This window comes from Tachypleus tridentatus, chromosome 2 (assembly GCF_004210375.1).
Source record: "Tachypleus tridentatus isolate NWPU-2018 chromosome 2, ASM421037v1, whole genome shotgun sequence".
NCBI lineage: Eukaryota > Metazoa > Arthropoda > Merostomata > Xiphosura > Limulidae > Tachypleus > Tachypleus tridentatus.
In genome coordinates, this window is record NC_134826.1 from 49,668,681 (window position 1) to 49,696,365 (window position 27,685).

General features: G+C 33.6%; 1 protein-coding gene across 3 annotated transcripts; it reads left to right on the forward strand.

Annotated features, from left to right (window-relative positions):
* Positions 1–399: 399 nt before the first annotated feature.
* On the forward strand, positions 400–27,685 carry LOC143243355 (folylpolyglutamate synthase, mitochondrial-like). Of its 3 annotated transcripts, none has more exons than XM_076487221.1 (12): positions 400–600; positions 1,371–1,502; positions 6,696–6,814; positions 8,384–8,495; positions 8,839–8,916; positions 16,469–16,530; positions 17,074–17,254; positions 19,129–19,279; positions 20,460–20,585; positions 23,082–23,232; positions 23,416–23,558; positions 24,111–27,685. In XM_076487221.1, the coding sequence occupies exons 1-12, from the start codon at positions 469–471 to the stop codon at positions 24,509–24,511; spliced, it is 1,788 nt and encodes a 595-aa protein (XP_076343336.1). In that variant the 5' UTR covers positions 400–468; the 3' UTR covers positions 24,512–27,685. The 3 variants fall into 3 exon arrangements, with proteins under 3 accessions (XP_076343336.1, XP_076343346.1, XP_076343350.1); XM_076487231.1 differs by having other exon boundaries at positions 20,463–20,585; XM_076487235.1 differs by lacking the exon at positions 8,839–8,916.

Here is a 27,685-nt window from a genome sequence, read left to right on the forward strand (position 1 = left end):
AGAAAGATTTACTTTTGAAAGCGCTCAGTTTATAAGGTTTCGTACTTTTGCTTTTTGGAAGTATGCCAGTTTAGTACAAAATGTATCTAAACTTTCCAAATTTCTAAGATAGAAATGTGAAATTTAAATTAAACTCGAGAAGCATGCTTTTATACTTTTTGAATTCTTAGTTTGTGTAAAGTTTAAGTGCAACGAAAAAAGAAAACACCTAGTAAATATGATAATTATAAGACAAAAACTGTTTTATGAAACCTTTCCTATATATGTAACACATTTATTAAACACCAGGTTTAGCTGGTTATTTTCCACTATGAAAAATGTCTGACTGACGCAACATGGGCCTAAAAGCCTCGTGGTGTGATCATTACTATGATGACATAATAAATAATCAATTACAGATGGCGCTGTTAGTGAAAGAGAGTGTTGTGCAACTGTGGGTAGAATTCAAATAGAATAAATTTCAGCGTCATGCCCTCTTTGTGTCTTTGGAATTTTGTTCGGGCGGTAAGAGGGAGTATGGTAAAACATATAGTTAACACTGTACAGTTAACTGGGCGACGTGCGATTCATTTGCCAGCAAGAGTGTGTTTGGCATACGAGGTAGAGTACGCTTTTACACACGTGGTCTTGTGGATAATGATATGTGTTTTATTGGTCCATGTAGTTTGTATTATAATATTGTGAGTTACATTACCAGCAGAATAAAAATTCTGTCAGTATAAATCTTTAGTAAATAATAACATGATTAATACTTGAAGAGTATTGAAATAATAATACATTTCTAAATTTAATATTGTTTCTTAAGTGTTTTTGTTGTTTTTTTGTGTGTGATTAACTGAAACTGTATTGCGTCAAATTTATGTTGTGCGAAGTATCTGTTTGTGGTTGTTTATATTAGTGTTTTACTTGTAGGTTATGAAATGGTTATTGTAAACAAACTTGTAGAACTAGAAATGTGTGAGTAGGTTATAAGTTATGTTTGAAACTTTTGAACTACATATACTTTGGTGTTGACATCATTTAAAGTATATTTCTGATGTGCAGTTAGCTAGAATTCTCATCTTTATACTCCAAAGCTGCTAACTTTTTTACTGGAAATTCGTGCTGCATATACTACTAGGAGGAAAGTGTTTTAAAAAAAAACATTATATTCATGTCATGTTTCAGGACACTTGTTACTCCTTGTCATATGAGAAAAAAAAGTTGCTTAATACTAAGAGGCTTTAATGTTTTTAATCTTCTATGAGAGTTTATAATTGAAATAGCTGTTACTTTTAAGGAAGTGATTGTGGTTTTTGTAGGTTAACAACATTGCATCTATCAGAAATATTATAGAATTTTTACTTGTATTTATTTCATTTTTTATATAGGAAGCTATATCTGCCTTAAATGATCTTCAGAGTAATGCAGCAGTTTTAGAAAAAGCTAGAAGAGAAAAGAGTATTAATGCTCATAAAAATATCTTGGCTACTGCAAAATGGTTGGAAAAGTTGAGCATCTCTGTAAGTAGTTATGTTCCAAATTTAGTATATGGGATGAAATATGTTCATAATATTTTCAAAACACAACTCCTGTAGTTAATACCTTCTGTAAAGATAGTTTTAAGCAGGTGTGAAATTATAAGAAAATGGAAGGCCATTAAGTCCACCAGCATCACTTTTCCTTCCAGCAAAAAACATTTGCCCAAACTAATTATACACTTTCACATGCAAATATCCTCTCGACAGAAGTTTCAAACTAATAGCTTTCCCATATTAAGTTGATTCACAATAATTTTGCTAATATCATAACTAGAACTGTACTCTCAAAACTGAGATCTGTTACTTTTATTATTAATGTTTTCATTTCAAGAAACCCATTTATTATCAAACCCTGGACAGTTATAAGCAGGTTTTGAAAAATAAAAACCCCCTCTCAATTCAAGGTAGTTATATTTCTCTTATAACATGTTAAGTCTGTAGAATAAACTTTTATCTTAAGTGGTAGAAGCTGCAGTTTTATAAGAGTTGTTAAAAAAAAAAATGATTAATGTTAAGCATTGGGGCTAGATTTTTGGAATTTAGTTTCTGTTTTTCAGAAAAAACCGCAAGATAAACTTCATTATTTTATTTTCTGTGATACCAATACTTCTTTGACATGCAGAGAAAGTCCTTTCGAAAATTTTTGTATCAGAAAGTTATAACTTAAGACTTTTTAATATTGAAATATTCTTCAAACTGTAGCTCAGTTACTAAGGCTTCTAAAGCTTTTTTAAGTAAGAGGAACATTTTCCATTAAGAAATCTCTTTTTAGTATCATCAGCAAAAAATGCCTACTTGTCACAAGCTTCTAAAACAAACCAAAAAAAAAACCCTTATTTATCACTGCTTTACTTTCTGTGACCTGAGATTTTTTTTTTTTTCCTATCTTATCTTGATTTTTCCATCAATTCCACATTCATTTACTGTACCATAATGCTATCTTATGGGCAAACTAACTAACAATTTTCTGAAAAATGAAATACAAGTCTCCTAGGTTTTTGTTGATTTAAAAAAAAAAAAAAATACAGGAAACTTCTTGAACATTATTAAGTTAATAAAGATAGAAAAAAAAAAGATTGAATAGTAATTTAGAAATGGTATTTTCATTGGAAGGGATTGCTGGAAAATCATGAAGCCACTAGGGAAGAGAGACTATTTTTAGAATGACTTTATTGATCACAAGACTTGTAATGCATGATATAATTAAGGTTTAGAAAGACTAAATATAAACTGAGTGAAGTTTGCAATCCAAAACCATAGGGCATAACAAGATATTGTATTTCATAAGACTTGAAGCCAATGCATGAGATTTGGCTGCCATTTCTAATTTGTCCAATTAACATGATTTGTCAAAGCCTTTATCATCTTAAATATCTGAATTATAAGAACCATAACTTTTTAAAAACTCCAATGCAAATTGTTAAAGGATTTAATTATGTCCTTGTGGATTAAACTTCAACAGTAAAATGCAAACAACAACTTTCTACATTGTTTGTAGAATACCTTTTAGTATTGCAAGAAGATCTGGAAGTATTGGAGATTTGAATGATAAACCTGGATCATTGCTGGAAGAACTCCTTTCATTTATGATTATTCACAGAGTTTTATTACAAAATTCTTCATCTTTTTTGATAACTTTTCCATAAGATCCTAGCATAATTCTGCTGGGCTATCTGTTAAAACTGAATATACATAAGGATGGATGGACAAAGGAGCATGAATGTATAGGGATACAAAATTTTATTTCCATTAATGAAATTAAACAAGTTGGTCTTTCTGAGTGATACTTACATTATTTTTCTATGCACATTAATGAACAAATTACTTGCTATAAAAGTTATAAATATGTATTTATTTATTTATATGCATATAAAGTTTAAACACTGGGCAATCTCCTTGGTTCAGAAAAATATCTAACATCACTGTGGACAACCATGTCTTTACAAACTTGTAATTATTATGTTTTAATTTCAAACTGCATTTAGTCTGTTATGACAACAATAATGTACAGTTAGCATCAGCATTCAGACTGAACTATTCACCTCACTACAGAACACTTAACTTGCACCTTGAAAATACTGCTAGAAAGGTTTTGTTTTCTTTTCTTATGCTTTAAGTCAGTGTAAAAGCTCTCCTGTGTATAATAATCTGTTCTTCACTAATTTGTAAGGAATTCAATATCAATTATACCCTCTATCAGAAAGAGGATGAAGAAAAGTCTGTGCACATTACTGCTACTTGTTGTGTATGTTGTTTAAACTAAATGTTTGTCCTTTCCTTCAAAATTGCGTTGTTTAATGATGTTTTTTTTTTGTCCACAGAGAAATGTAATTTTTGTACTAAGAGTAATTTTAATTTTCACTTAAAATTTCTCATGTAAATTTTAATATACTTTTTATCATTTAGTCATCTTTATTTCAATGATGGCTGGATGTACTTTGATTGCAAATAGTGTTACAACTGTTGTGCATCATATGATTGATTCTCTTTGATATTCTTTGTCTAAGACTTGTGGTTTCTTGCTGTTGCAGCTTCTGCTGAATCTGCCCCATCTTTGGACAAATCTGACCAACTTTTACCACTGTCTGACTTTGGCTATTCTCTTGTAGAAAAGGGTTAGATACCCCCCCCCCACCTTTTATTCTTTACTTCTCCCATAACTTGGGTATCCTTTATCTTACTGCACATGTTTTTTCTGGCCTTTAGGCAAGCTTGCAATATGAGCTTCAATCATTGGACTTCCCACCTAATGTCTGTGTTGATTCTTTTCTGTCCCAGTTTTGTGTCAAATCGAGGTTGCAATATTTTCCTCCAAAGACTAGGGATTGACATATTATCATGTATCTATTGCCCTCAAATCAGTTTCTTCTTGTCCCTAGGTTTATGTTGGGCAATTTTTTTTTTTTTTTCTTTAGATTGCAAATGTCTGAGGTCACTGTTTCAGATAAGTTTCTTCACATTCCTATTGAATCAGATAAATTGCTCCTTTTTTTTTTTTTTCATTTCATCTACAGTGATCAGATTTTTCAGTTTAGGGCTCTTTCTTTCAGGTTTGCTATAACTGCACGTTCTTAAACCAAGTCCTGAAGGGTGTCCTCATTTGGTCTGCAATTCTACTACTATGTATATGATTGTTTCCTCCTTGCTCTTTCTTGAAGTATCTTCTGCTATGACCTCTATTCATTTGAAAGCCATTTTATTTGAGTTTGGTTGTCAAGGTAAGTTAGTATTCATCTGAACTCATTATTTGATTCGTTTGGTGTTCTTTATCAACTTCTGTTATGTCTCGGAGATGAAGCTTCTTCTTACCAAAGTTGTCATCCTTTCCCTGCCTCCATGAGAGGTTCTTTGCTGTGGATACTTTAGCTTTCAAGTCTCTTATCCTTCTGGGATGGACTTGCATCATTTTGAGTGGAATTTTTCAGATCAGTGGAATATATTTAGATCCACTAACATCTCTCATTTCTTTCTCTTCACTTCTGTCATGATGGCTTGATTATTTCCACAAGAGCAGTTTCTTCATCAATGTCTTACCACCATAATCTGTTTTGTCTGTGTATTGTGAGTTATTAAGGTGGCTCTGCTGTTGTTTTTTATCAGTCCACAGGAAGGCACTCACTCTCAAGATCTCTGCTTCCTCACTATAATTCTTCTATGATCAGTTATCTGCCTGGCATATCCCAGGAGTTCTAAACTTGGTTGATGGTCATCTCTCTTGCTTAGAGCAAATTAGAGTAATTTTTTAGGTGTTTCAATGGAGTTGTTACCACTTTTGGTAATTTTCTGCCATTGTGACTCCCTTATACACCATGCTTCCACCTGTCCCATTGCAGCTCTTGTGATGGGTTCTCTGAGTAAGGACTGGTCCAGTATTTTCTGATATGCCTATCTGCCTATAGTTTTGTCTCTCTGATTTGTAGACACTTTTAGTTATTCCCACTGTTCCCCATTGGCTACTTTAAGTCATGATTTGCATGCCATTTATTGCTTTTAGATCCGGGAATCACTTCTTCCATCGTGGAGGTCATCTTTGTACATCTATCTTTCACCGTAACTTGCTGCATCCTCATCTTTATGTGTGGTCTTTGTCTGAAGTTGAGTAAAACTGGTATACTTTTCTTATAGGGTAGTCTAATATCATTCTCACTGTTGCTGGTTGTAAACCCCTGTTGATCAGCATAAGTAAATGGTTTATCGATACTGGTCTATCTGTCACTATCCATGTTTCTTTTTCTCTTCTTGCAGTGTTCTCCCTAATGTGAATGCCATTCTCCTATAGGATTAGAACCCTAGCTTCATCAGTAAGATGCTGATGGGGTGAGGGGGTCATAGGTAGTTTCTCTTTAGGTTAGAGTAATCTCACTCATATGAGATTGAGTGGATCCATCTATCAGTTGTAAGTAGTGCAGGTTTTCTATCACCAACAGCAAAAACTAGATCATTCCCAGTGTTTGTAACCAACTGGATAATTATCCCTAAATCTGCATATTCTTCCCAGTCTTTTTCACATGCTGTACAGCTTGATATATTCCCTAGCCACCCTTAAGTTGTATGTTTTAAGAACTGCTGACACCCTTGAGATGTATAGCACAGATGACTTTCATATTCCAACCACTTTTGCAACTGTTAAGTAAAGGGCAGAAAATTTAATGGATAGAGCTTTTCTGAACAGTAATGTGCATTGAGTATTCTGTGTGAGATGAATGTTTTCTCTCGCTGATTACCATTTCATCAAGGGGGTTCCTTCCCCTTCCGTGAGAGACAAAATCTGGTGGGGGGGGGGTATCCATTTATGTTGTTGTAGTATTAGAAAGGAGCACATCTTTCCAATTACTATTATTGTTTTACTGATATTTTTCTCATTTTCTGTGTGGTATTCTAGTTGTTTTGTGGATTGACAAGTATTTTGATCTAGGTTTAACATACTCCACACCTAAAACTGTATTTCAGGTAAATATTTATCTCCAAAGAACTACCCAATACAACTACAAACTTGTCAAAAATGAGTTTTCTTTAGCTTTCAACAAAACTAAATATTCAGGGGAGAAAGCTTTTGCAACACATGTGGGAAAACATGTATTTAGCAGTGGTGCTAAGGTGCCAATTAAATGCTGTGTGGAGAGAACTATTCAAATACATTTTTCATAGGAAGATGTTAACTTGTGAATGTTACAGGTCAGTGATCTAGATGAACTGAATATTATTCATGTTTCTGGAACAAAAGGAAAAGGTTCTACATGTGCCTTCACTGAAAGTATTCTTCGCCGTCATGGTCTGAAAACTGGCTTTTTCAGGTTAGTTTTAGGTTGTTTTGCTTTAGCTTGTTTTGTAGATCTTTGTTTTATTGTACATTTTCTTCATGGTAGAAATAGTTGTTCACATATTTGCACAACTTGTGTAACTTTGAAGCTACTGCTTGGAATTCCATTTGCAAATACCTTGTGTTATATAAAATGCTTTTTCAGAAATTGGATTTCAGAGGTTTTTTGGTTGAAATGTATAGAAAGCTACTGGCATCATAGAAGATGCAATACAGAAAATGGTGCTTGCAAAATGTGTTCTGTTACATTTTGGCTAATAACTGACTCCATAAATCTTATTGGTATTCTATTTTTGAAATTATAGATGAAAAGGTTTTTAAACAATTAGTTATGGGTGTCATAAGGAGAGGTGTTTGAACCCAGGAAATGCATTCTTACAATTTTAAAATCAGATCTTATTTTAACAAACTAATTGTTTTGTTTTATAACTACGAGCAAAATTGCAGAGTTGTGGGATGCAGTAGATAAAGGCTGCTGAGAAGATGGGATGGAATCAGTTGTGGCATTAGGCATTTGCAACCTATGCAATGGCATGGGACTCCAAAAGACCAAGAAGTCTTTTCCTATCCTAGTGTGGCAGTATGGTTCCATGCTACTGGTAATAATAAAGTGAATGTCAGAGCAATAGTGCATTTTCAACTGCAACTTATTGTTATATTAGGAAGTTGGTTTGAGGTTAACAGAAATGCTTAAAAAATATATTTTTAATGGGATTGTATGGTGTTATTTTTATTATATTGTATATGATAACATATTGAATGATGGAGAAACTGAGATTTGCAGGTTGAGATTTGCAGGTTGACATTATGCAGCCATAGCTTACATAATAGAAACAAAATAATAATCAAACTTGTGGTTTTGTAAAATTAAATTTTTTTTAATTGCAGTTCCGTAATAAATATATAGAAGAAAAAAAAAAGATAGCAGAGAATACACTTTTGTTTATTGTTTTTCTTTTATAGTTTTTTTAAAATTACAGTAATTGTTTTTTATTTCTTAATAGTCTCTCATTTCTCTAGTTCTACAGCTTGGGGATCCCCTTACTCCATTGGCAATACTGGTAGGGTCTTCAGAAGTGAGCATTGCATCAGGCCCATACAGGAAAATGGGAAAAATGTGTCCCTGGGTGGAATCATTCCCACCTATTCCCAGAAAAAAACAAACTATTCCTTCACAGTATTTCTTTTATACATGCTTTGTACATGCATTAGTTGATGCAAGGGTCAAAATGAGTTCTATGAATATCGTACATGTGGAAACAATTGCAAGTCAACAAAGAAATGTATTCAAAACATCTGTTATTTTGTTAGTGAACAAAGTGGAAGAAGTATCCATGTAGCAAAGTAAAAACAATAAATAAATAAAAAAAAAAAAACTTAATGAAAAGCAAGTAAATCAAAACTTACAGATTTACAAAAATCTTATGAATGTAACATTGTCTTAGATCAACTGCTATACCTGTTTCCATATCAATAAATGTTCATGGTGGTATTAGCTTGTTTTCACAAGGTTTTAACTTCTTTAACTTTTTGTTTATGAAAGCTCTCCCCACCTGATTGCAGTTTGTGAAAGAATTCGAATCAATGGAGAACCTCTATCAAAAGAAATGTTTGCATCTTACTTTTGGGATGTTTACACCAAACTCCAGAAAAAGGTGAATTTTATATTTAGTTCTAATCATATCCTTCAACTTGCATATATTTAACCATTGATTTTTTTTTATTATTTCATATTATATTTTATTTCATATCAGTTTTGTATAGATTACTACTATTCCTCTGTATATGTAGTTATAAACAACTGATTCTTATTTTCCATGGAAGGATTCAGAATGACAAAACAGTTGTACTACAAATAACCTTTTTTACACATGTACACAAGGCTATCAAATCTAAACAAAAAATGTTTCATATTATTTTATGTAGTTTCTGGAAGTAAAAAGTGTTTAATAGCAAAATATGCTTTCATAAAATGTTCTTTTCAATTTTAAACTTTAGGATAGTAAAGAGGAAGAAATGCCAACCTATTTCAAGTTTCTGACTGTCATGGCGTTTTATGTTTTTTTGCATGAAAAGGTACTTTTTTGTTTTTTGTTTTTTTGCCACCCTTTTCTTGGCTGCAAGATATTTAATACATTAATGCTGCAATCATGAGTGTGTTAGGTTTGTTTTTGTATGAAATGCTTTACTTTTGCATATCTGTCAGTGTAATTATGTAAGCAAGTATTAAAATGTGTTACGTATTTTTAGGGTCATTGGATGAAATATTATAGTATTTTTTGAAGATGTTAAATGATGTTTACACATGTGTATAAGCTTCATGAGATATTTTGAATGTTAGATTAGGCATTTAAGAGTTATCCAAGTTTTATACATTTATGAGACTGTTCTCGTATCGAATAGCCCTTGTGTGTGTGTGTGTGTGTGTGTTTTTAATATTCTTATAATGAGAGTTAAATACTAAAAAAACCTTAGATTTACCATTTTTTCTTTCTTTGTTATGGACTTTTCTGTATTAGTTTGTGTGTGTGGGGGGGTATATATCTTTTAAAATTGTTTTATGCTCTTTGTTGTTTTTGGTTTTTTGTGACTTTCTTTTCTTCTGAAGATCTTTCATTTGTTCATCTCGCTTTTTGAATCCTTGTCTGGTTCAGCCTTGGTTCTTTGATCTTCTCATGCCTCCTTTAGATATTCTGCCTTTTATTTTCTTGCCTCATGTTTCTCCACCCCTCCGTGTGGATTCCTGTATGTGGTGAGGGGACCTCCCAGGGAAGGTTCTGTTCTGTCTGGTTACCTTCTCTGGGATCTAAATATCCACCCACATGTTTGCCGTGCGTGGTGGCCCGTGAAGGGGAGGAGAGGATCCTGGTGGTTGAGGGGTCCAACCCTAACACATCACTTTGGCCTTGAATTCCTGTAGATGGGTGGCCTTGGGAAGTTACCCCCTTGGGTCATTCAGCTGGTCCACTTGGGCTAGGGTCAACAAGTACCAGTGTTGTGGACATTGTATCAGATGCTGGTGTTTGGGTTTAGTGCTCACACAACCCTGGCATTGCTGTAGTGTCCTTGCATGACTTTGTAGTGTGTCCCCTTGTAGGGCTCCATGGTGGGTGGGGTCAGTGGGTACCAAAATTTCTTTTTCCCTATGGATCCTTCTTCAAAAAATTTAAATAAAATAGTGAAAAAACTGTCAATAGATAAACGACAACATCTTGAAGACACTGAGCAGCAATCTTCAACATCTGTAACACACGTACCTCATTTTCTTATTACATTCTCTTTCAGAGAAACCTTTAAAGCAAATGTCCCCCCCCCCTTTTTTATTCAGAAGGGAATAGAGGGTCTTGCTGGCTCTCCAAAGTCAATAAAGAAGCTTCAATCTGGAGACATATTAGTTAAAACATCCACAACCTAACACAGTGAACTCCTCTTGAATTCAATGGCAATTGGGGATATACCTATTGAGGTTACCCCTCATGCTACCTTGAATTCATCATGAGGAGTTATTGTTGAGAGGGATTTGAAGAACGTCCACCAACAAATATCCTCGTTTTGACATTCACATCATCACGTGCACCTGCCACCATCAAGGCAGGTTATCTAATTTGCAGGGTACGGTCATAAATTCCAAATCCTCTCCGATATTTTCAATGTCAGATGTTTGGCCACTCAAAGACATCATGTCGTGGTTCCCTGACATGTGCTTGTTGTGGTGGCAAGGACTACGATGCCTATGAATGTGACATGGACCCACATGCATCAATTGCAATGGTTCTCACCCTTCCCACTTTTGTTCGTGCCCAAAATGGTTGGAGGCAAGAGAGGTGCAGCATTTGAAAACGACTTGTAACGTTAGTTATCCTGAGACTCGGAAATTGCTGCCCGCCACTCCATCTCGGACATGTGCTGCTGCACTTTGTTCTACAACTACAGTGGGAGTGAAGACAGATCTCTGTGCCTCCAAGAGAATCTTTTTCAAAACAAATGAAAAGCCTTTTGATCTCCATGGTTAAAAAGGTTGAATCGACTTCCACACCCATCTCTGTTCCTCCCATACATTCCAACAAACCTCAAGATTCACATCCTTCAGTTCCAAATACAAGCATTTCTTTTGATACATCTTTTTTTCTCCCACCCCAAGAGGCAAAACATTTGTTCGTGGCCTCAGTCACTGGAATCCCCTTCCAATAACAAAGACCTGCCCAAGTGACCCAGAGCAGGATCCATGGAGGTTGATAGACCTCCTCCAACTAAGGGCAGTAAGGAAAAAAGACGTAGTCGTAAACAGAAGGGTTCTCCAGCCACTTTGCCTACCCATCATTTAAAAATGACCACCTTGATACAATGGAACTGTCGAGGTTTACATTTTGATCTGGATGATATCAAAACACTAATTGCTTCCTACCATCCTGTATGTCTTTCCTTACAAGAAACATTTCTAAAACCTGCTGATACAGTCACCATTTGGCAGTTTTCTCTGTCCAGAAATGACAGGCTGTGTGATGGACGAGTACATGGAGGGGTGGCACTATTGGTTGATCAGCATGTGCCCACCCTGTCTTTGTCACTCAACACACCCTTGGAGGCTGTCCCCATCCATGTTTCCTTGGGTCGTAACATCACTGTTTGGTCTCTCTACCTGTCACCTGGAGAGGCATTTGATCAATCAGACCTTGATTCTCTCATTAAACAGTTGCCATCTCCCTTTTAAATCCTGGGGGACTTTAATGGTCATCATCCTCCCCCCCCCTCTAGGGAAGTGCTGTTATTGATAGGCAGGGTCACTCTGTGGAGCGTATGCTCTCTGATCACAACCTTTTTCTCTTTTCAATACTGGTTCTTCCATTTATTTTCATGCACTTAGTCAGTCCTTTACTGCTATTGATCTCTCAGTTTGCTCCCCTTCATTATTCTCCCATTTTTCATGGAGGGTTGACAATAATGCGCTAGGCAGTGATCATTTTCCGATCATTTTGAGAGACTGGCCGTGGTTGATGCCACCCTACCTGCGTGCCCTGGTGGAAGATGGATCAGGCAGACTGGTCCCCTTTCACTGCTGTCGCAGAACTTGATCCCACCATCGTGAATCAGCTATCAATAGATGACTATGTGGCAGTGGTAAGTGGGTGTATTATACAAGCAGCTGTTCAGTGTAATCCTAAAACCTTGACACATTTTCCACGATATCCTCGTTCATGGTGGAATCCTGCTTGCCACTTAGCATGGAAGGCTCAAAAATGGGCCTGGGTTACTTTTTGTAGATATCCCACACTTTCGAATCACATCGCTTTCTAACGGGCCTGAGCACATGCTAGGTGGGTAAGACATCAAAGCCAGAATGAATCTTGGATTAAGTTCACAACTAGCATATCTTCTACCACTAGTTTTAAGGTCATATGGGACAGGATTCAAAAGGTTGGTGGGCACTACAATTCTGTCCCCCTCTCGATCTTACTCTCTGATGGTCAGGAGGTGGCTGATGTCTGGAGCATTGCTAATACTCTAGGTGAAAGCTTTCACTGGGTATCGAGCACTTCTGCTTGTTCCTCCACCTTCTTGGCCATCAAGACTCGGACAGAGCATTCATCTCTTTCTTTTCGAACTGAGACTGTCTCTTTGAATATAATTGTCCCTTTACACTGGAACTGAAAATGGCTCTTCATTGGTCTGGCAGTATATCTGTTGGACCTGATGATGCACACTATGACATGCTGCACCATGTATCTCCTGCTTCTCTTGATGTCCTTCTAATTGTCTTTAACTAGATCTGGCAGGAGAATGTTTGTTTTTCCTGATGCCTGGTGCCAGGCTATTAATTTACCTTTCTCTTAGCCAAGGAAAGATCCCAAGATTCCTTCAAACTACTGTTCAATTGCTTTGACGAGCTGTCTCTGTAAGACCTTAGAAAGGATGGTTAATGCTCGTCATGTTTGGTTGCTCGACTCAAACAATCTCCTCTTGCCCACCCAGTGTGAGTTACGACAACAACACTCCACCACAGACCACCTAATGTGATTTGAAACATCACTCAGAGAAGACTTTCTCAAATGCCAACATCTTGTATCAATATTCTTTGAAATTGAGAAGGCTTATGACACAACATGGAGGTATGGCATTTTGCGAGACCTCCATACATATGGGTTACATGGCCATTTACCCATGTTTATTAAAGATTCCAAGTTCATGTGGGTTTAACACTTTCCCATTCTTTTCTACACAAACTTGGAGTCTCTCAGGGTTGTTTTGAGTCTCACACTTTTCAGCATAAAGATAAATGCTATCACTGAACAACTCTCCCTCTCTATTGCAAATGGGCTGTATGTCGACAACTTTGTCATCTCGTGTCAGTCGTCGAACATGGGATATTGAGCGGCAACTGCAAACTGCCTTCAATCGTGTACTGAAGTGGACTATGGCGAACGGCTTTAATTTTTCTCTCTAAAACCCTTTGCATGCACTTTTGTCATCAATAGGGTATTCACCCTAATCCTGAACTTCATGTTGGTGAAGTTTTGCTGCCAGTGGTCCCTGAGACCAAGTTCTTGGGGCTTATCTTTTGACTGTAAGCTGACCTTTATACCACACTTAAAGCAGCTACGGGTCAAATGCACAAGAGCACTGAACATCGTGTTCTCTCTACTGCCATTTGGTGATCAGATCGATGTTCTATGTTAAAGGTATATCATGCTCTTATTCGATCAAAACTCGACTATGGATCAATGGTCTATGGTTTTGCCAGATGCTGGACCCCATTCATCACCAAAGACTTTGAATCTGCACTGGGGCTTTCTGCACCTCTCCAGTTCAAAGCTTATACGTTGAATCTCATGAACCTTCTCTGCACCTTTGCCGTTTGTAACTATCTTTACTATATACTTTGAAATTTCGTTCCTTACCAAAGCATCCCACCTGGGGATGTGTTTTCCTTCCTCAGTGGGCTGTACTTATTCAGAACAAATGATCTGCCATTGCTCCTTTTGGCCTTCGCATCCAGATGCAATTGGATGAATTGGGTCTGTCCTTGGATAACATTGCAGATTCCACAGGTCAGCCCATCCCACCATGGCTCATTACAGCCCCCAAATGTGACCTTTCTTTCAGTTATCTGAGAAAGGCAGATACTCCAGATTGGAAGTACAGTCTTTTATTTAATGAACATCTTTCAAACAATCATTTCATTCCAATTTATACAGATGGTTTCAATCAGGTAATTCAGTGGGCTCTGCCATGGTTTGCTGCAGTTCGGTGGTTGCACGCAGAATCCCCTCTACAGCTTCTGTGTTCACTGCTGAACTGTACACCATATCTCTTGGCCTGGATCATATTGAAGCTGAGGAGTACTCCAACTGCACTATTTATACTGACTCGCTTAGTTCTCTACTGGCCTGGAATTGCTTCACGTTGGCTCAATCCTGTTCTCGCTGATATTCAAAACCGACTGGCCCATTTCTCATTAACATCTACTTCTATCCAGTTTTTCTGGATACGAGGCCATGTTGGTATTCATGGGAACAAGCTTGCAGACACGGCAGCTAAATCTATCTGTTCCGGCACTATCACCACTATGCTTATTCTGCACATGGACTATGGTCCTGTATTCAAGGCTTGGCTCCTTGCCAGCTGGCAGTCCACTTGAAGTGAGCAACACGACAAAAAGCTTTTTCAAATCAAACCCTAAATTGGGCTTTGGCCATCTAGCTTCCTTAAAGTTCGGAAGGAGGAAGTTGTTCTAACTAGACTACGCATTGATCACAGTTTTTCAAGTCATCGTTTTCTTTTATCTGGAAGTGTTGCACCAGTGTGTAGTTTGTGTAACACTCAAATCACTGTAAGCCACATTTTACTTTCTTGTCATCATTACGACTCTGAATGATGGCATTATTTTAAACGTTTTTTCCCAGGGTTTATCTGTCCCATTGGACAGTTATTGGTGATGGTGACACTGTCCACCTTGATAAAGTTTAGTTTTTTAAAGGTCATTAATTTTTTTAATCTCATTTAAGTGTTGGATATTTATTCATTACACCTTTTTAATTGTGTTTCCCTTTTTCAGTTTCATTCTCTCTAGTTCAATTTGACATTGAAAAATGGCCAGAACATTAAATAACTAAACACCAGGACTGGAAAGACCAATATCAGGTGACCTAACTCTACTGTTTGAACTACCTGGCGAGTTGTTTTTCCAGTTTTGCTGCATGTCTTTTAAACTTTTATTACTTTACCCTTTGGTACTGGCCATAATGACTCGTAACCCGGAACCAGGACTGGAAAGGCCAACTTCAGGTGACTGACGGTGGTTCTTGTACATACCTGTTAGTCTTCCTGGTGGGTTATGATCATTACCATTTTGCTAGAGTAAGTACTTTACAACTTCGTTTACTCTGCTTTCTCTCTTAACATTGTAAACTAGGTGTCAACATTGGTTTTATGCTTTTTTCTGTTTTTCAATGTTTTGTTTTACCTTCATTTCTTTTTCTGTATTTTACTACATTTAATTTGTTTTTACCTTTTAACCGGACGTTTGGCGCAGATAGCCTAGCTGCTTTGTGCCATAAAACACTAAATCAATCAATCATGTTTCTCCAATTTTCACACATTGATCTTTTCAATAGACTCCAAACAGTATTTTTTTCAGGTAAAGATGTAATTACAATGTCAGTTTTGTTAAATGTGCACATTTATTTTGGGAAAATACTCATTTCTTACAGATATTTGACCTCCCTTACTGCAGCCAGTTAAGTGCTGTGCGGTTTCTTACAAGATATCATTCAAACAAGCCACATCACTGATACTTCAAACATGCTTTAGAATTAACATTCATTTTAATCGGAGAAGCTATGTACATACAGCAAAGCTAACAATGAATCTAGCAACCAGTAAAGCTAATTAGATATACTCTACCGATATTATATTTCATCATTTAGGTACCCTAAATGGCATACCTTTTTATAAAGGTATGCTTAGCTATAATCCCAGTAATATCTCAATTTGGCAATTCCAGGACATTTTAATTATAACCATGCATACATCTATTGAGTTAGTGATTCAAAAATATCTTTATAGTAATAACAAGTAAAATTAGATAGTAATAATATTTGATATATTAAATAGTTGTTTAATCACTAATCTTAATGACTGTTAACAATAAATAAATGTTAGTTGGAGAACACAGACCCTAACTGTGGACTTGAACTACTTTCATTTCAGTGGAACTTTAGGGAGAGTAAACAGTCTTTCAAACTTTAATGGACCAGAAGAAGGCCTAAACATAGAACCTGGAACATTGTCTCCTTCAGTAGGAAGAGGCAGTTGAAATCCATTAAAGTTCTTAAACCTACTTGAACTACTGTTGTAGAATGTTGAAAGCAAAATTTCTGTTCTTTAATTTTAAGATAAATATCTTCTTGTTAATTTGCAAAAATCATACTTAAGTAGTTTGATATTTGGCTGCAGTTAACAATGGTAACACTTTTGTATAAAGCTTGATGTGTGTAATACAGATCTTTAATAGTGTTTTCTGTTGTTAAAATGAAGAATATATGGTTCTATTTATAAGAGAAAATTCCATAAGAATCTAATGTGTTGTATTTGTTAGATTTCAGTACTTTTTATAGTTTGCTCATTATAGGTGGATGTTGCAGTTATTGAAGTAGGAGTTGGTGGCTTGTATGATTGTACGAATGTTATTCGGTAAGTTTTAAAGATTAAATGCTTTTAATTATATAAGCTATACAGTGAAATTAAACCTAGTGCCAAATTGTCTATTAAACAGCATTTTAATGGTTGATTATTTCTAGGTTAGGTGGGTGAATTTGTCAACTGAGTAAAATTATGAAAGTAAATAATATATTCCAACCGAAAGTTAAGAGCTTTGAGATGGTTTATTTGAGGAATATTTAATCTTTTTGTACTTAAGATTTCCTGTGGACAAGTAATAGTTGTCTAACCAGAAGTTTTTAGACTTAATATTTATGTGAGCTCTTACACTGCATATTAACTATTAATGTAAGTGCTTATTTTTGATACGAACAAATAACTGAGAAAATTATAAATATACATTATTTAAATTGTATTTTTATCACTGCCTTTTTAGATTTGTCTTGGTTGTAAATTATTTAAGTGGGTGTTTTGTTTTTTTTTATTTTGTTATAAATTATGTAAGTGGGGGGGATGTAAATAGGGTGTGTGGTGTGTAAGTTCTTTTTCTCTTTTTTTTTTTTTTTTTGTCTTGAGAAAACCAGTTGTTGTTGGTGTGACATCACTTGGGTTTGACCACATTGGTGTACTTGGAGATTCAATTGAGAAGATTGCTTTTCAGAAAGCTGGAATTTTTAAACCTAATATTCCAGCATTTACTGTTCCACAAATGGAAGGTGCTTTGCCAGTTCTTCACCAGAGAGCACTAGAAGTAGGAGTAAGTAATGACTTGTTTCATTTTGTCTCTTGGAGAACATTTTGTGTGAAAATTTTATGTTTAATGCTTTATAAGTTATTTTTATAGATCAGAATTTTAAAATTTTGCAAAATGTTATAAGAACTTAGATAATTAAGAAAATATTTTGCATTGATGTTGTTTTGAATTAAGCACAAAGCTACACAATGGGCTATCTGTGCTCTCCTCATCATGGGTATTGAAACCTGATTTTTTAGCATTGTAAGTCGGAAGACATACTGCTGAGCCACCAGGGGGTATTTTGCATTGAAGAAAGTTTTTAATTTACATTATTTGCATGGATAGATGAGAGAAAATTACATCTATTAAAACTTCAATGTATTTTATTATTTAATGCAAAACCGTATTTCATCATGAAAAGCATAAATTTTAAGACCCTTAAATTTACTAATATGATGGGAGACTTTGGGATGTAAAAATCAAAAGATTCTTGATGTTTAAAAAAAATGCAGGTTCAAGAAATGTTCTTCAGGGTTTTCCCAGTTTGCCCATCAAGAAGAAAGGTCCACCTTTTAAAAGTACTTAGGTTTTAAAAGTCAAGAGTTATTCAGACAGAACATTAGGCAGTCAAGAGATTATATATGACAAAAAGATGGGATGAAAACATAAATTAATAATTTCTTTTAAACATGTGTAAAGATACTAGTAGAACATATGATAAAATGGCTGGGTTATTAAATTTACTTGTTTAGTTTTAATGAAAATTTAAATTCTACATTCTGGATAATTATTAGATTAAAATAAGGACAAACAAGATGATTGATTATGCTAATTATGAGCTAGTTAAGAAAAAAATGAGAAGTTAAAAAAAACAAACGAAACAAGGCTCCTGGACCAGATAATATTTCCCCAAGGGTTTTGAAGAAGGTTAATGAAATTATATGGATTGCTTGCTATTATTTTTTTGAGTTATTGAGTAATGGGCAGGCATCAAAAGATTAGAAGTTCTCTAATGTTAGTCCTATTTCCAAAGGACTTTTTATAAACTTTCCAAATAATTATAAGCCTATTAGTGAAAGTGTGATTTAAATAATTCTTTGTAAATTCATTTAACTAAAAGTTTAACATTTTGTTGAATAACATACATGATGTCACCAAGGAAAATCTTGCATTTCTAATTGTTGATATTCTTGTGTGTAGGTAAGGGCAAAAGTGTGTATTTGGTATATCTAAATATTCAGAAACTGATAGTGCCACAGAAAAGGCTTGTTAAAAATTTCTCTTGAAGCATTGGGAATTTAGTTTGCCCATTGGATTGCAAAATTGCATGAAAGATGAAAGCAGAGAATTGTTACAAGTTCAGCGAAAGGGATCAGTGTTGAAAGTGGAGTACCTAGGGTTGTAGTCATGGAAACCTTTGCTCTGTTTGACTTGTATGAATGATAAAAGAAGAAATGATTAATGAAGCATTTAAATGTACTGATAATATTAAAATTTTGGATGTTGTTGACTGTGAGACAGATGGTGATGCTGCGATACAAAAAATATTTATATTTGGTGAGTTGGGTGAATAAATAGTAGATACCAGTTATAAGATATGCAAGGTAGTGCATGTGGTGTATCATAAATTAAGTATAATTATAAAGGGAATAACCTAAACAGTGTTATGGGAGAAATGTACTTGTTCAGTTTGACCCCACTTTCAAGCTATCCAGTCTACTGTTACTAGTAGAAGAGCGAATAGGATTTAGATTATATTTATTGAAATATTAAATATAAACCTAAAGAGATTGCAAGTTCATGTTATGGGCTTCTTACCTAAGGGATCACTCCTTCTATGTGTGTCGCTGAATTTCTTGTGTAATTTATTTAATCAGTTTAATATATTTTTATAGTGTTCCCTGCATGTCGTTCCACCAATGGAGACCTACGAATGGTCAACACATTCACTCAAGCTTGGAATACCTGGGGCAGTTCAGAGTGTAAATGCTTCACTGGCTTTACAATTAACAAAAATGTGGTTAAATCAAAGAAATAAATATGGAAGTGAGTTGATTTTAATATTTTGTATAAATAATTCTATATTGTGTTATTTAAACAATTTGTAAAAATATCATTTCAATTGATAACTGCATAAGTAGAGCAATAGTTTTTTTTGTAAAGTAAATGTTATTGACTAGATATGACTGGGAAAGGTAAATTTAGCTGTATTCTGAATATTCCTATCAGAAGTTAATTCTTTCCTTCAATTGTCAGAATAAAAAAGGCTTTTTTCATATTTCTCAGTGGTATAAATATACTGTGTTGGGCTTATCCTTCTACAGAAGGTGTCTGTAACTTGAGACAAATTCTGTGATGAATGGACAGCATGCACTTCACTTATTTTCTAAATATATATTTGGAAGAAGTTAAACATACTTGCAACAAATTCTTCACACTGTGGAATTTATAGGCATATCATAAACACTAATTATGTAATCTTCCCCTTGTCAAAAGTCCACTTGGGCCCATTTAGTAATTTTTTAGAATTTTAGTTAACAGGCCAAACTATCTAAATAAAGTTCACTCACATTATCGTCAAGTTGCCACAGTTGTGTCCTGTACTTTTAAACTTATTTGCTCCCTTTTCTTCTCTTGTATTTCCTAGAATTGTCTGTCTATATGTCAAAGTTACTTTAGAACTCTCTTTGAAATCAACTTTTTTTTTCCTTCTACTGGTAGTTTTCCTAACATGTAGTTCGCTTTACTTTGACAGAGCTATTTTTCAAAACTTTCTCATCTGCTCTTGTCTGTCTGCTGCTCTCCCTTTCATCTTGTACTATTTATGTATTTCTTAACATATCTGCTCACTATATTCTCTATATCAACGAGTTACAAACTTAACTTCCAATACTCATCTGCTTTTAACTCTTATAATAAAAACTAAACAATCCATGAAATGTTCATTCGTAAAATAAACAAAATTAATATCTAAGTCAATCAGTCTTATGTCATGACATTTTAATAAAAAGAAAAATAATAGTAAATGATGGATAATTTTTACTGTCTAGAAAATCTAACAAATCATGGTATTTGTTTTCTTTATCAGAAGTTGGAACTAATAGAAACATTTAATAGTGACTTAAATACCTTATGCCTGGAGTTTAAAAATTATTTTTGTTTGCTCTCTAATTTGTTAAATCACAGTTTGAAATTTAAGAATGAAAATGTTAATAACTGTCTTTAGCAGAACAGTTACTAGTTCCTGATGGAACCATCAAAACTCCACCACTTCTAACAGATATGGAGAACTATCACCCACTTACTCCACCACTAGCCATACCATTTAAACTAATACCTCCATTTTCTAATGGTAAGTGCATAATATACAGGTATGTTATGTTTACCCTTTTTATGATTATAAGAAGTTAAAATATTTTTCATTTAGTTTCTGTGCAGATTTATTGTAACTGTGGTCCAGGAAAACACTGCAGTGGCCTTGTTCTAGTTGCCTTTATTTCTATGTAGCAAATATCTATTCTGCGTGGGGGATGTTGTAATTAACATTACCCTGTTTAAGGGGGTAAGTGCTGCAACATCTTTTTTCGAGTTGTAGAATAGTTGGCAGGTGTCAACTTGCTATTGGAGAATGACCAGTTGCATGGTAATGCTATTTATAAGATGCAGAATGCAACTTTTCTTCCATCGTTGAACTATTTGTTCTTTCTCTGTTCTACCTGTGTAGTCCTAAAGAAGTTTGTCCCAATGGGGGGGGAAAAAAAACCCAAAAAACCTGTACCCTGAGTTTGTACTTTTTTTCCCCCCCTCTATGCTGCTGTTCATAAATAGTTTATTCACTTTTTTCCATTGAATTTGTCCAGTTTTCATACTTTCTTACGTAAGCTTAAATTTCAGCTAAGTCCACAAACAGAGCTACTGCATAAATTTCCAGATATTAAGCAAATTTATCTTGTACCTGCACAGAAATTGGCACCTTTTTATGATACCATAATTGTAAGGAGATTTCAGGTTTCTTGTACCAGCTGAAGTTTTAAAATGTGCAGAACAACTTTTAATTCTATATATAAAAAGAAAGAGGAAGCTCATTAAGTGAAATTTAAGAATGTTTGTTTTTTCTACTGTTCATGAATATTCTAAAATACACCTAAATGTGTTTATACTTATCTACGTGTGCAAAGTTGTTTCCTGAAACAGTCGCTAAAAACCAACAAAAAAAACTGTATTATTAACCCTTTTGCTGTGGGCTTGATATGACATAGATGAGTTCTTTTACACCTTTGCACACGTTAATTATTTGCACTATAAAATTTGATAGACTTTTGGTAAATATTTTTGTTCACAAAAAATTGGAATTTTTAATGAAATATTTTTTCTGAATATTTGTTTGAAAATATTTGAGTTTGTTTCATTACTAGTCAGTGCAAAGTGATTTCATGTTATGATTAAAAATACTATTCTTCTTCCCAGAATTCTCCAGATGTTTGCATAATCTCTAGAACTTCCTAAATGCATTTCAAATGTTTGTTTTCAGGAAAACTTTTTTAGTTTTTGTTATTTTCCATGCTCTAAGTATGTGGTGTGTGTGAGTTGACCAACCTTGCATCATAAGGAAATAGATATGAATTATGCTTTTTTGTGCTAGAATCACTACATATCACACCACAAAAGTAGAAATGTTTAGTCTAAATAGCTCAAGTTTCATAACTATATATAATTTACATATTTTTATTATATTGTATTTCTAGTCATGCATAGCCAACATTACATAACTGGCATTTATGCAGTGCACATGCACTCATGTTATATATCCAGTGATATAAAACTGACCCTTTAGTCTTCCCCATTTTGGCTGTGTTTTAATGGACTAGTATTTTATAATTTTCAATCTTTTCAATTATTATACATTGTGTGCATGCGTGCGTGCATGATTATTACTATTTGGAAATAAATTCAGGTTATTTTTCTGAAAATTATAAAACAATAAATCAAGAAGGTAAAGCAAACAATTCTCTTCTAGCTACAACTGTTGTGCTTGGTTGTTGCTGGACACAAATTGTGAAGTCTTTTAAAGTTACATACATGGAGTATATCAAACAAAATTTCTTTTTAGGTTTTGTATATACAGTTGAATAACCAAAAAAATCATAACTACACTGATACCATAGAATTGTTATAATTTATTAAGGTTAGTAATTAGGGCGTATTTAGATTTTAAAAAATATGAAACTTCGAGCAGACTAAAGACCCACCTACCTCCTCTAAAATGTGAATTAAAAGAACATGGTAGCCTTTTAAAAATTAAAATAGCTGAGAGAACCACATGGGTGACATTCTAAGCTGTTGATTAATTATACACGTTCTATACTGTTGTGAGAGTATGTAAGGGACTGTTTCAAAAAATGGAAAGAGTCTAAAGTGGTCACTGTTTTCAATTCAATTCATAACCCATATCTTAACAAAATAAAAAGATATAATGTTCTTATTTTACATTTGTACTTATCAATATTATTAATTTGAGTTCCAGTTTTGTATGAAATTATAGTTAGTATTTTAACATTGCAAACATCTAATTTTAAACAGTGCTACATTCAGTATACCAATGACTTGCCAAAAATCTATATTTAGATGTGTTGTTTTAATATTTATTTCTAAATTAAGAAACTAACTCATAATATTAAAGTTTAACTTTAATTCAGAATTTGATTTCAAACTTACTGACCTATATTCATAAAATAGGAGTTCAATAAAAACTTCAATGCAAGTCAACAAATGTGATGACATGACCTTTTAATCCTTAACCAGTAGTGAAAGGGTTAACTGGGCTAAATCAAGTATTATCCTTTTCCAGGTTTACAGCAGTGTGTTTGGCCAGGAAGATTTCAAGTATTGAGAGAAGGTTCCATCACATATTATCTTGATGGAGCACACACAGGGGAAAGTATGGAGGCTTGTATTCGCTGGTTCAGGGAAGAATGTACAAATGAAGAGAAGCAAACAAAGTGTGTTTTTCTTATTATAATAACTTGTTTAGTTCTCAGTGTGTCACTTTATTTTAGTATGCCTTTTTTTTTTTCCCTTTTGTTTAATTGTCTTTTATCAGACATAAAAAAAAATATTTTACAGTTTATCAGTGTTGGTGTGTTTTTTACTACATGTTGTTGTTTTTTTTTCTTCTATTATAGGGGTTCTGTATTTAGGGTGTTGCTATTTAACTGTACAGGAGAAAGAAAAGCTGAAACACTCCTTGCTCCCTTAACTGCTAAATGTTTTGACTTAGCAGTGTTTTGTCCAAACAAAGTTTTCATAACCAAAGACTGTGCTTCAGGTGAGTAAGTTTGTTTGTTTTTTTTTAACCAAATCTTTTTGCATGTAAAGACTTTTTAAGAGAACGGATCATACATAGGAAAGAAGTCTCAGCAGTACTTATAGTAGCGCACATAAATCTGGTTAAGCCTACTTTTCATTTTCAACATTTTTTAAAATTTAAAATCTAAAACTTGTTTGTTTTAAATTCAAATGCATTATAAAATTATATACATGGTGATTTATGAATGTTGTCAATCTAGAGTTGCTTGATTTGAATTTTTAAAACTGAACTATTAACTGATATCTGAAAAGTATTTAATGTTTGCTGCCTTGTGACCTACTGATGGGTCACTAGGAACTTTTATGGATATACCTGTGGGTCACATATTAAAAGTAGCTTTAATGAGTTAATTAAACATAGTGCTTACCACTTTTTTGTTTTTGAACTAGGATTAGGAATTATTAATACCACTGGTAGCACTGAACATGTTAAAGTCTCAGATTTATCACATTTTATATATGCATTTCAAAGCTCTAGTTTAGTTTTGTTTTTCTTTTTTTCTTATCATAGATCAAAGTAACTTCACAGTTGACCCACAAAAAGAGATGCACCAATGTGAGGTAAACATGAAAGTTTGGTGTCATATGCTGAGCAGTATCAGAGAAGAGAAGATAGCTGCTAATCCCAGTACCTCAGAATATCACTCATCTAGCATTCATGCTAATATTGACATGGATTGTATCATATTCCCTTGCATCTTGGATGCCTTATGTTGGTTATCTCAGGGTCGTGAAACTAATTTTCAAAGTGAACTCGGTGACTTTAAACACACGGTTCTTCCACCTAAACTAATGAAAGCTTCACAGTTACAGGTATTGGTAACGGGAAGCTTGCACCTTGTTGGGGGTGTTCTAGCAGTTATTGATCCGGAACTTTCTTGTCAGACCAAATGTGTAGTTAACGGTGTTTGATAACATTTTGTTCTAAAAAAATTGTACTTAATTCAGTTGCATGCATGTAACCATTACTAAATGATCTTAACAGTTTATTCAACCTTTTGCAATCACTGGTACAGTTTTTAGTAATACATCACTCGAATCACTGTCATGTTTATTGCTTTATTAGTACTATTTTTTCATGTTTTTATTGGTCTTTCATTAAATTCAACACTATTTTTATGTGCATTTTAGCAAAAGTGAATTTATAATTTGGACATTTGTTATATAATAATGGGAGTAATTAAGAGGGTAATCAAAAATGAAAATCCTTTCTGTAATAATCTAATGCTTTAACCCTTGCTTGTATAGGAAAAAGCAGAATGCTTTCTACTGCTCTAAGGGGTGTTTATATAACAGTTTTTGATCCTGAACACTTTTGTTGTTTTGAATATGCAACTAGTGTGTTTTTTTAATTTTATTTTAAAAAATTAAACAAAAGGAGTAAATAGTAATAATTTGAGTATTCACAATAACTGAATAGTCTTAACATTAGTAAACTGAACTTTGACAATCAGTAACATTTGAAGTTACTTGAGTGCTTAAGTCTTTGCTGTTTTTGAGATTAAAACACTGACTTTAAGAGTGTTATGACCATTAGAACTATAGCTAAGGGTATGTGGGTTTTACTGTGACCATAATTGAACAAAATAAATAGGTTTGAAACCCAAACTTGTAAATAATTACTGTATATCCACAACAGCAGAATGCAATATTTACCCGTTGACTCTCAACTATGATTAACGATAAACATTCCAACTTGCAATTAAAAGTGAACAAAAAAAAAATCAAGTAAAAGGAACTTAACATTACTGTTTTTTTTCATCATTTTATTTTGTGATTCAGTCTTGCAGGTATAATTTTTATTTATTTTTTTTCTAGACTATGAAAGGTCCGTTATTTCATTTGGTTCGCTTTACAGATTGAAAGGTCTTGTCGGCAATATAAAATAATACTAAATTTCCTGTGTCACTGCCTGACAAAAACAAACCATTGTTCACGTGTACCTATATTTCACTTTTTTGCAACATATAGTACAAGTTTTTTGTATTTGCATATAGCTATTCTTGCATTTCTACAAATATCATTTGAAAAGCACATCTTGAGAAAGAAAAATGCATTTATTGTTTCCAAAGAAAAACAGCTTCTTGTAAGTAACAGTTGCTCTCTATTGTAGTATGTGTTTTTAAAGACTTGTAATTTGGTAAATGCACATACTTATGACTGTAAAGGACATAGTTACCTTTGGGTAATCCTGGAGTGACTTGAAGTTGTCATGAGATAAACAAATGTGAAGGTTACATGTAGAACAGAACAGTTGTTTTACATAGGATCTATTGCTTCTAAAAGAAAAACTTAAATTTTATACACAAGAAGGCTAATTAATGCAGCAACTTGCATGCAGAAATATTTCCTCTTTTACTATTTGAAGAAAGAAACAACTGGAGTGTGCTGTGAATGCTCATGTAAAGTGCAGGTGTCTTGCACACAATATTAATGAGCTTCGATTTTAGGTTTAAAATATGTACTTTGTGCAATAAAAGATGAAAAGGATGAGAAAATATTGACATTCAGTCTGTACTGACATTGCAGGTGATTGATGTCAGTATCGACTTAACATATTGTATGTTGATGCACATTTCACAGAAATTAACTTTTCCTCAAATTGGGGAAATTTTCTTATTGAGTGGAAAAAAGTTTGTCATTAAAATTACAAAGAAATTGAGATTTCTTGTAGATCTCAAATAAATGCAAATTGCATAAAATGTATTTGGTACATGGTTAGTAAAACAAAATATTACACTCTGGTGAAAAAAATGTTTAATACAAAATATTGGAATGTTATAAAAATACAACTGTAATGTATGTTTTATGATTGATATGGCATTTAGTTATTTTAGTGTTGAAGTCCACTATTATCTTTCTTGATTTGTCTGTGGAGATAAGAATACATGTGACTGAGAACTAACAACTCTTACATAGCTGTTGCAACTTAAAGAAAAGTATTTTTTGTAGAACTAAACTTTTAAGTGTTCATAATACAAAATATTCTTTATAAATAATGTGTAGTTTGTTGCTTTTTATTCACAGATTTGTGAAATAAAAATGGTTAAGTTTCATGTTAATTTGTTTTTTCTTTTGATCATTTCATAAAGTATATAATTTTCAGTTTACACAGGAAATATCTATATTTGTTTTTTGAAATTTTGTTGCTATTTAATATTGTTTTATAATGAATGTTATTTCTTCTTAAATTCAAAATTATTCAGGCCCAGCACTCGACGCGTAATCTGAAGATTGCAGATTCAAATCCCCCTCACACCCAACATGTTTGCCCTTTCAGCCGTGGAGGCATTGTAATGTTACGGTCAATCCCCCTATTCTTTGGTAAGAGAAGCCCAAAAATTTGGGATGAGTGGTGATGACCTAGCTGCCTTCGCTCTAGTCTTACACTGCTAAATTAGGGACAGTTAGCGCTTTGCATGAAATTAAAAATAAACATATCAAAACTGTTGAAACTTTAGCATAAATATTTGTACTTACTCGTTTTTAAGGAATTTAAAGTTGAAACCTGATATCAAATTTTTAAAAATTAATCGAATTTTAGGATTTGTAAATAGCAGGATGTAATAAAATGTTTTTATAAATAATCATTAAAATTTTCCAACGTAATATTTATTCAGTTCCATGGCAGTTAGTTATTTTAAAATAAAGAAAAACTCGTGTTTTTAAATGCAAATAACAATCGTATGTTCCATGTTTTCCTCTGAGAATATTATGAATAGGTCTTGTTTATTATATTTTGATTGATGTTAGTAAAATAATGTATTAGAGGTGTAGGTATAAAAAGTAATTTTTGTTTTGGTTGAGGTGATTTAACTTGTTCAGTAGTTTTTTGTTTCAATGAATAGTTAAATATTGGTATCCTTCATAAAACATTTATACAAATTAACTATATTATCTATATTAACTTTTTTCATTTCTTATATCTGGCTTTAAGGGCTTAAATTGAAATGTGTATTGAAAAACCGAAATATGAAGGTTGTTTTTGTAAACTTCCAGTTGTGGGAAAACATTTTCCAATTGAATTCTAATCAAATTAATTTGTTTTTAATGTAAATTACAAAAAAAATAAAGATTTATTTTTTT

Excerpts from the sequence above, each read along its gene's own strand:
- LOC143243355 (XM_076487221.1), top strand. The coding sequence starts at position 469 with ATGCCCTCTTTGTGTCTTTGGAATTTTGTTCGGGCGGTAAGAGGGAGT. Across the intron at positions 8,496-8,838 it reads ACACCAAACTCCAGAAAAAG|GATAGTAAAGAGGAAGAAAT; the intron begins GTGAATTTTATA and ends TTTAAACTTTAG. Across the intron at positions 23,559-24,110 it reads AACCAAAGACTGTGCTTCAG|ATCAAAGTAACTTCACAGTT; the intron begins GTGAGTAAGTTT and ends TTCTTATCATAG.